Here is a 9,792-nt window from a genome sequence, read left to right as displayed (position 1 = left end):
TATGCAGCCCATGAAACATTTTAACATTTTGAAAACAAAAATAATAAACTTTGTGTTAAATTTTAACATTTTTCTTCAACATGAAAGATGATAAACTTTGTGTTAAAAAAATTCCGACAACGAAAAAAAAGGAAAAAAAACACGGACAAAAAGCAGCACCGAGGCAGCCAGATCGCCGGTGCTCGCAAGGACCAGGTCGAATCGGAATTACTGGAGGACACGGATAGGGACTTGTACTCTCGCCGTCGCCGAGGGGGACGGCCGACTCTTGGGGGACTCGGACCCCTCCGTCGTTATATAAGAAGGGAGGCAGCCCTGTTCTCTCCACCAAACGAACCAAACAACAATCCATCGAGCCAACACCACACAGCACGTCCGATCAATCCAATCCACCAGAAAAAATACAAGCTCTCGAAACAGCTAGAGAAGCAAATCGACATGGCGAGCGGCACGAGGGGTGTCGCCGCGGCGACGATCTCGCTCGCCGTACTGCTCCTAATCTTTTGCTTCTCGCCCAGCACTGCCGCGGCCGCCGGCGTCCCCAGCATCGACGCCACGCGGACGCGCCACCTGCCGCTGCCACGCGGACTGCTGCGCGGCCCGGAGAGCGTCGCCTTCGACGCCAAAGGCCAGGGTCCATACAGCGGCGTGTCCGACGGCCGCGTGCTTAAGTGGAACGGCGACAAGCTTGGCTGGTCGACGTACACCTACAACCCCGACTACAGCAGTGAGGCGTGCACGGCGTCTCTCCTTCGTCCGGAGACTGCCACCGAGGGCCACTGCGGCCGGCCGCTCGGTCTGCGGTTCCACCTCAAGTCTGGGTACCTGTACATTGCCGACGCCTACAAGGGGCTCATGAGGGTCGCGCCAGGCGGCGGGGAGGCGACTGTGCTTGTCACGGAGGTTGATGGTGTACCTCTCCGCTTCACCAACGGGGTGGACATCGACCAGGTAACCGGTGAGGTTTACTTCACCGACAGCTCGAGGAACTACAATAGGTCACAACATGAGATGGTCACAAGAACCGGAGACTCGACGGGTCGGCTACTGAGGTATGACCCACGGACAGGAAAGGCCGTCGTGCTCCAGGCCGACATCACTTACCCCAATGGCCTCGCCATCAGCGCTGATCGGACACATCTTGTCATCTCATCAACCGGACCATGTAAGCTGCTACGATACTGGATCAAGGGCTCCAAGGCGGGCACCATGGAGCTATTCGCCGACCTCCCTGGCTATCCAGACAATGTGAGGCCCGACAAGAAAGGAGGATACTGGGTGGCACTACACCGTGAGAAGGCTGAGCTCCCCTTTGGCATTGATAGCCACCTGCTAGCATTGAGGATCGATGCGGACGGAAAAATAACCGAGGAGATGCGGGGACCCAAGGGCGTGAGGCCAACCGAGGTGGTGGAGAGGAAAGGTGGCAGGTTGTTCATGGGATCCGTTGAGCTTCACTATGTGTCCGTCGTCACACGCAAATAGATAGATCAATTAGTAGATATATGTGAATTAGGATTTTACTATAACATGTGCCTTTTAAATTTCTTTTGTTATGATTTTGTTTTAACTGATTTTATTTGTAAGGCTGTTAGTCTATTATATTATTATTAAGATGAGTTTTCTACTCGACGACGTCCATGTATTTTTTTTCAATAAAATGTATGCAACGGTTTTTTCCGTAGGACTAGATAATAGCAGATATGTGAGTTCCAAAGACAGAAAATGCACTAGCATTGTTGTGAACATCAAAGATAGTTAGCATTGGAGTACAGGTTAATACTCACAAAAACAAGACAAACCAATCTTGCAAATAGAATCATTTGTTAAGCACTATATCTATCACAGTTGTGAGTCTTGAAAGGAAAAAAAAAACTAGCAGTGTTCTGCACATCGAAAACTGTATAGGGGTACAAGTTGATGCCCATGAAAACAAAATCAATCCAATGTTGCAACAAGAGAACTCCAGTATTTTGTAAGTGAAATCAATTGTTCACGAATTGGAATCAACTAAGTGACTGCTAGCAAATCCACAAATGAATCAACATATTCGTTCGTAATTGAATCTAGAAAAGAAAACAGTGGTTCGCAGAGCAACAAGAGGCAAAATATATGTTGCACAAGAACATCACCGTTCTTTCATTACACTACAAAAGAATCATCACATTATTGTTCATCATCGCACCAAACATCCATGAATAATCCAATCCCCCAACTCGTATATATATATCCCCCAGACTCACCTGCGCATACGAAAAATGCCATATACAAAATACACAAGCGCCCTACATGGACCGATCCGAATCCCACAAACCAGCTACACTCCTTTGCTCCCGATCAACGGCCGTGTCACTCACCCCTTCCTACCTGAGCTACAAAGCCGTCACAATGGCAGCCAAGAAAAATGAACATGGGCAGAACCAAGTTTTGATGCTGTGAAGTTTATGCATGTTGTTACTTGTCAGTTGGCCTCAGGGTTTTCCGGCTGATGCCTGTGACGAACAATACATACAACCGCAGGTCCATCATTTCAGAAAATACTCATGCAGAAGTTTATTATTACTGTTGCAGTTTAACAAATGAATCACCAATGCATATCACATCTACAACTTGATTAACTAGAACCCCAAGCGCCGTAGTCCAGATTTCGTATGATCTATGCTGGACCGGACCTGAGCGCGTAATCAAGATCAGCTATGAGGTCGTCCACGTCCTCAATGTCCACCGATATCCGCACTAGATCACCAGTCAACCCACGCTCCTCTCGGACCGAGGAAGGCATGCTCGCGTGTGACATGAAGCAGGGCAAGCTTATGAGTGACTTCACACTTCCTGCATCGGCATGTAAATTCACTGAGCAAGAGAGCAAGGTTTCACAGAAGTATTCCGCTAAGAAACTGGTACAGAAATGATCAGTGAGCGTTATTTTTAATGGATAGGAGGGAGTACAAAAGTTCTTTGGCTACAAAAGGTACAAAAATCCTCTCAGTGATTGCCTTGCTTTCATCTCGCGCTAGAAACCCAAACGTAGTCTACCAGTACTAATATACTCCCTCCATTCCATAATGTAGTGCCTATAGATTTTTACAAAAGTCAAACATTACAAACTTTGACCATGTTTGTAGAGAAAAGTAGGTACATCTAAAATATCAAATGTACATCTTTGAATACATCGTGAATTATATTTTCAGAATGTACATGTTTGGTATTGTAGATGTAGACAATTTTTTCTATACACTTGATCAAAGTTGGCAAAGTTTGACTTTCATAAAAATCTATAGGCACTACATTGTGGAATGGAGGGAGTAGTAAAAAGACAATTTACTTGATTTCATCTTAGGATGTTTTTATATGGGTTGCAGTTATTTATTTTATTTACATGCATGTAATACCCATTATACAAAAAAACAAAATTAATTACAAAACTAACCCTTAAGAAGAAAGAAATTTAGAAATAAAATAAAATAAAAAAATTGCACACCATTTAAACAAAAATGATCTTTTTATAATGTGCATAAGCATATAATAGCAGAATTAATTAAAATAAAGTTTTTAAGAAGAAATAAATTAGTGACATTGGTATTAGCCTCAAAGAAGAAAGAAAATGAAAATAAAATAAAAAATAATTAAGTTTTCCAACAAAGAATGAATTGTCGGCATTGATATTACCCTTTAAGAAGAAAGAAAATGAAAACTTGGGGTGTCACAGCGTACCTCTCCGCTTCACCAATGGGGTTGACATCGACCAGGTGACCGACGATGTCTACTTCACGGACAGCTCCAGGAACTACAATATGTCGCAACATGAGATGGTCATAAGAAACCGAGACTCTAGGGACCACCTTACTAGGTATGACCCGCGGACAGGAAATGCCGGCGTGCTCCAGGCCGGCATCACTTACCCCAATGAGAAGGCTGAGCTCCCCTTTGGCGTCGATAGCCACCTACTCGCCCTGAGGATCGATGGTGACGGAAAAATAATCGAGGAGATGAGAGGACCCAAGAGCGTGAGGCCGACCGAGATCGTGGAGAGAAAAGGTGGCAGATTGTTCAGGGGATCTGTCGAGCTTACTTATGTGGCAGTGGTCACACGCAAATAGATAGACCAATTATGGGTATGTGGACTAAGGCTTTTCGTAGGACTTGCTCTCTTTTTAACTTTCATTATATTATTGTTTTGTCGTATAAAGTCAGGAATTTTTTAAGTGGAGCTTTCTATTGGACAACGATCATGTATTTTTCACTATAAATGTATCAAATTATCTTTTATTAAGCATTATATGAAAGTACAGTTGTGAGTTGCAAAGACCCAAAGACACAAAAGGCACTAGCATTGTTCACAAAAACTAAGATGGTCCAGAGAGGAGTACAAGTTAGTACTCACAAAAAGGAAAGCAATCGAATCTTACAAAAGGAAAAAACGATCTATTAAGAGAAAATCAACTACAGCAAACTGAAAATTAGCTGATTGCCTGCCAGATAAAATCTACGAATGCATCAACATATTCGTGCGCGATTTCATCCAGAACAAGAACGTCACGGTTCTTCCATTACACTACAAAGAATCGTCACATTATTCTTCATCGCCGCACCAATGACCATGAATAATCCAATCTACAGATGTATACATATCCCCCAGACTCACCTCGACATACGAAAATGCCATATACAAAATACACAAGCACCTACATGGATCGATGCGAATCCGAAGAACCAGCTACACTCCTTTGCTCCCAATCAACGTCCAGGCACCTACTGGGTGGCACTACATCGTGAGAAGGCTGAGCTCCCCTTTGGCATTGATAGCCACCTGCTAGCATTGAGGATCGATGTGGATGGAAAAATAATCGAGGAGATGCGGGGACCCAAGGGCGTGAGGCCGACCGAGGTGGTGGAGAGGAAAGGTGGCAGGTTGTTCATGGGATCCGTCGAGCTTCACTATGTGTCCGTCGTCACACGCAAATAAATAGATCAATTAGGATATGTTAATTACTCTCTTTATTGATGTTATTATTTTATTGTTTTGTCGTATTTTAGTTGTAAAATCTATTTGTTAAGTCGAGCTTTCTGTTGTTAAGTGGAGATTTCTGTTGGGCAATGATGATGTATTTTTTAGTATAATGTATCAAATTATCTTTGTTTAAGCGCTATATAGGAAAGTACAGTTGCAAGTTGCAAAGAGCCAAAGACACAAAAGGCACTAGCATTGTTGTGAAATAAATTGCTGGCACAAATAAGACGGTCTAGAGAGGTTACAAGCTAATACTCACAAAAACGAAAACAATCCAATCTTATACAAAAGGAAAAGGATTTGGTAAGAGAAATCAACTGCGGCGAACTGAAAATCATATTCGTACGCGATTTCATTCAGATCAAGAAAAGTCAGTTCACAGAAAACACGAGGCAAAACATGTTGCACAAGAACATCACAGTTCTTCGATACACTACAAAAGAATCGTCACATTATTCTTCATCGGCACACCAATGACCATGAATGATCCGATCTCCAGATGTATACACAGACTCACCTGCACAGACGAAAAACACCATATACAAAATACACAAGCCCCTACACGGATCAATCCGACGAACCAACTACACACTCCTTTGCTCCCCATCAACCAACGGCCATGTCAGTCCTTCCTACCTGAGCTACAAAGCCGTCACAATGGCAGCCAAGAAAAATGAACATGGGCAGAACCAAGTTTTGATGTTGTGAAGTTTATGCATGTTGTTACTTGTCAGTTGGCCTCAGGGTTTTTCAGCTGATGCCTGTGACGAACAATACATACAACCGCAGGTCCATCATTTCAGAAAATACTCATGCAGAAGTTTATTATTACTGTTGCAGTTTAACAAATGAATCACCAAACATCTACAACTTCATTAACTAGAACCCCAAGCGCCGTAGTCTAGATTTTGTATGATCTATGCTGGACCGGACCTGAGCGCGTAATCAAGATCAGCTATGAGGTCATCCACGTCCTCAATGCCCACCGATATCCGTATTAGATCATCAGTCAACCCACGCTCCTCTCGCACCGAGGAAGGGATGCTCGCATGCGACATGAAGCAGGGCAAGCTTATGAGTGACTTCACACTTCCTGCATCGTCACGTAGATTCAGTGAGCAAGAATGAGCAAAGTTTCACAGAAAAAGTATTCAGCTAAGAAACTGGTACAGAAATGATCAGTGAGCGTTATTTTTAGTGGATAGGTTTTGTAGAGGTTTTCTAAATGGAATGCATTGGCTGATAAAACGGATACATGGGCAAGACCAAGGTAACTCGGAAAGGAGGGTGTAACAGGTACATAAGAATGCTTACCGAAGCTAACTGTTACGTTGAAGTACTTGGTTGTCTCGACAACATGCTTCGAGAGAGACAATGAACCAGTTAGGAAACTTAGAACAGAGCCTGCTCCCTTTGCCTGCACAAGAAGCAAATGGAAGGGAAAACATATTAGAAAGTGTTCTGGAAGACCTGAAAGCTGGAGGTCCCAATGCCAAATTGACGGATCACTTAGCTGCTTAATGCAGCCAACTTGAAAACTGACAAGGACCTGCGAGTAGTGTAAAGACCGGCCAGGATGATCAGGAAGTCCAGCATAATTCACTTGCTTGACCCTTGGATGAGAAGCTAAGAATTCAGCAATCTTCTGGGCATTATCCTGCCAATAGTAAAGTCAACATCAGCCTCCTAAGAAATTGTCCATAACAAATGAAATGAATCGGAACTATATGAAGTTGCTAGCAGCATTTTATGAAGCCCTCGAAAAATTTCAATAACCAATATGTACTTCAGCAAACAAGTTATTTTATCACAACAAAGTTCCACCTGTTGCTTTTCCACCCGTAAGGCCATGGTTTTGATCCCTCTCAAGCAAAGCCAGCAATCAAAAGGTGCCAAGCCTGAACCTTCAGCGTTTTGTAGAAACGCGATCTCCTTAGCCAGGCTGTTAGCAGTTGGAACAAGTATTAATTTGAGAGATCATAGCTATTTCAGTTAACTCTATAAATTTGAAGGAGCATTTAGTAGCCCTATTCGGTAAGCAACAGAGAAACAGCCTGTCAGTGTTTAAGCCAACAGCTCAGAAGCATTCATGTCACACAGTAATTAACAGGGAACATGCAATACAGAGTTTATTTGAAAAAAAATGGTAGCAAGCAGTAGAGTTTACTGGGAGACACAGACACATAACTATGATTATATTATACAAACATTCAAGGATGAAAAATATTTATCATTCAAAAGAGTCAGCGTGGTTATTAGTGATGACAAAGATGACCCATAGAACAGACCTTTCACCCTTTACAGCAAGAATTCCAGCCATAAGATCACTGTGTCCAGCTATAAATTTGGTAGCTGAGTGCATCACAATATCTACACATACGACAAAAGATTGTCGTGAATTAGACTAAAATAATATGCATGAGATGAAATGGTGTTGTTTTTATTGAAGTGATTAAATGATTCTATACCTGCTCCAAGTTCTATAGGCCGGGATAGCACTGGAGACATGATACTGTTGTCCACCAAAACAAGAGCGCCATGAGAATGAGCTATCTCTGAGATTTTCTGTGAAGTACAAAAAACACTGGAGAGGGTAAGAATGTTACCTAAGAGTGTGTATCTGGATTAATCAAATCTTTATATACATTCTTCATGATAACTGAAATGCATACATCAACACCATTACCTTTATATCAGTAATTTGTTGACGAGGATTGGTGGGACTTTCAAGCCAAACTAGTCTAGTCAAGGGTCCGATTGCAGCAGTCACGTCGTTAATTTTAGTTGTATCGACCCGTCTATCATGTCACAATGCATATGATACTTGTAAGTGAGCGAGAGAAAAACAGCAATAGAATGGTTCCACTAAAAAAGGAAGAACTAACTTTACTACAATTCCATTTCTTGGGACAACTTGTGAGAGCAGACGATCAGAGCCACCATATATGTCCTCTCCAGCAACTATTTCTTGTCCTAAGAATTGTGCGTTTGGCCAATGAATTCATTAAGTGCATATAATGGTAATAGGCCTGAAACACGATCGTAAGAAAGTAAATGTCAGCTACTTACCAGCCTGAAGGAGGTGTGTTACTGCAGCCAGTGATGCCATCCCACTAGTGAAGCAGAATGCTTGGTCTGCCTTCTCGAGCTTAGCCATAAGGCTGAATGTGTGATCAAATTTATCAATACCACTGAACAATGGATATATTTATACTGCATACAGTAAATAAAAATAAGCAGTAGACTGAGAGTGACCTCTGGAGAACATCACGAGTAGGGTTGCCACTTCTAGTATAATCATAAGGTCCATTAACTGTTGCTGAAGGCTGGAAAGTAACATTTAGGGGTAAGCTACTAGGAACAAGGGTGCAAACTATGGGCCAGACTAAACTAGGTATACACTATAGTTCTTCAGTCAAACCGAATAACAACTGTTCCAAGACAATTTAACAGTAATGATATTTTCATACTACAATTCCTATATAAATAAAAATATGATGATAAGGAAAATGTGTCAAGTTCATTCAGTAATTAGACCGTACTATTGTTTCGAGGGACAAACAAGAAAAATATGTAATTAACAAAATCAAGATAAGTAAGATACGATGAATTACTACAACTAGGTAATTCGGTTGGCCAACTAAAATTTCAGTAACTCGGTATACATGGTGGGTAACATTTAAGCACAATGTCTCCTCTAGTCTAGTCTACTAGAATTCTTCAGACTTCCAGGCGACTGAGATTTGTCTTACAAAATGATTAACAATCAAACAACTGCAATCAACCAAAAGGTTACATACATGCTTGAGCAATCAATTCCAAACGATAGAAATGCACTAAACCCCTAAACCACCACCTCCTAATATGAAATATCATCATCATAACTAGTAACAATGTGCTCTCAAACAGAAATAAAGCACATTGAGAAAACATTGATGGAATTTACTTCTACACGGTTGCCAGATGCCACCATCTCTCTGCAACCCTAGCTACCTGCTTGAAGGTGGCCGTCTGGTACAGAGGCGTGCTGAGAGCCCCATACTTGTCGAACGAGTTCTCGAAGCTGGTCAGTATCGTGGCCACGCTCGGCTCCTTCCTCTCCAAACCTACACCAAGAACACAAAACATCACACACTAATTCCACCAAAGCAAGCACAAAGTCCCATCTTATCTTATACAAATTCAAGCTAAAACCGCTCAAACCCACCATCGCCAGAGGACTCGACGGCCCTATGCGCATCCACCGAGACCGCGGACGCGCTCAGGTCGCGCTCGGAGTCGCCGGAGGGCCCGGCGATCGCCGCCGGGGCCGCCGCCATGCGGTGGGAGAGCGCGAGGCGCGGGTAGGCGAGGCGGGGCGTCTGGGCGGAGCTGGGGCTAGGGTTTGGGCACGGGAGGGAGGAGGGCGGGCTGGAGTGGAGGAGAAAGAGGCGGGCGGCAGGGGTGGCGGCGGCGGCGGCGGCGGCCATGGTTGGACAGAGTGGGGAAGCGGGAGGTGGTTTGATAGCGAAGTGGCACCGGGTTGGGAGGGCTGACGGGTGGGGCATTATGGTCAGTGGGACAGATCGTTCATACTTTTGCGGAATTGGATATCGCGTCTAGATTCATTGGACCAGCTTTCCGGTTGGCTAACGGGTAAAATGGGCCGCGCGGGTGCGCATGCCGCGCACGATCGGTCTCGGAGAGCTTTTTTTTTAACACAGTAAATACAGACGCAAGCACTCATATATATACGCGCATATATTCATCCATATGAATGCATACACACATATCCTATTCTT

The 9,792-nt window shown here is 43.4% G+C and overlaps 3 protein-coding genes across 3 annotated transcripts; 2 read left to right on the top strand and 1 right to left on the bottom strand.

The window, feature by feature from the left end:
• Window positions 1-438: 438 nt before the first annotated feature.
• LOC119336873 (protein STRICTOSIDINE SYNTHASE-LIKE 10-like) lies at window positions 439-1,485 on the top strand. Its single transcript, XM_037608954.1, has one exon. It carries the CDS (start codon window positions 439-441, stop codon window positions 1,483-1,485), a length of 1,047 nt encoding a protein of 348 aa, XP_037464851.1.
• Window positions 1,486-2,795: 1,310 nt separating this feature from the next.
• Window positions 2,796-4,966, top strand: LOC119338587 (protein STRICTOSIDINE SYNTHASE-LIKE 3-like). Its single transcript, XM_037610895.1, has 3 exons — window positions 2,796-2,900; window positions 3,678-4,007; window positions 4,712-4,966. The coding sequence occupies exons 1-3, from the start codon at window positions 2,796-2,798 to the stop codon at window positions 4,964-4,966; spliced, it is 690 nt and encodes a 229-aa protein (XP_037466792.1).
• A 728-nt stretch (window positions 4,967-5,694) lies between these two features.
• Window positions 5,695-9,504, bottom strand: LOC119339932 (cystathionine beta-lyase, chloroplastic-like). The gene is made up of 12 exons (XM_037611835.1): window positions 9,219-9,504; window positions 9,005-9,117; window positions 8,267-8,337; window positions 8,081-8,172; window positions 7,897-7,984; window positions 7,698-7,809; window positions 7,480-7,576; window positions 7,300-7,381; window positions 6,836-6,953; window positions 6,561-6,668; window positions 6,326-6,428; window positions 5,695-6,104 (listed from the first exon to the last, which is right to left on the bottom strand). The coding sequence occupies exons 1-12, from the start codon at window positions 9,478-9,480 to the stop codon at window positions 5,929-5,931; spliced, it is 1,422 nt and encodes a 473-aa protein (XP_037467732.1). The 5' UTR covers window positions 9,481-9,504; the 3' UTR covers window positions 5,695-5,928.
• Between the last annotated feature and the right edge of the window lie 288 nt (window positions 9,505-9,792).

The sequence above is a fragment of the Triticum dicoccoides genome, chromosome 7B (genome assembly GCF_002162155.2).
Source record: "Triticum dicoccoides isolate Atlit2015 ecotype Zavitan chromosome 7B, WEW_v2.0, whole genome shotgun sequence".
Lineage (NCBI taxonomy): Eukaryota > Viridiplantae > Streptophyta > Magnoliopsida > Poales > Poaceae > Triticum > Triticum dicoccoides.
Note: the sequence above shows the minus strand (reverse complement) of the source record. Positions and strands in the feature narration are given on the sequence as shown.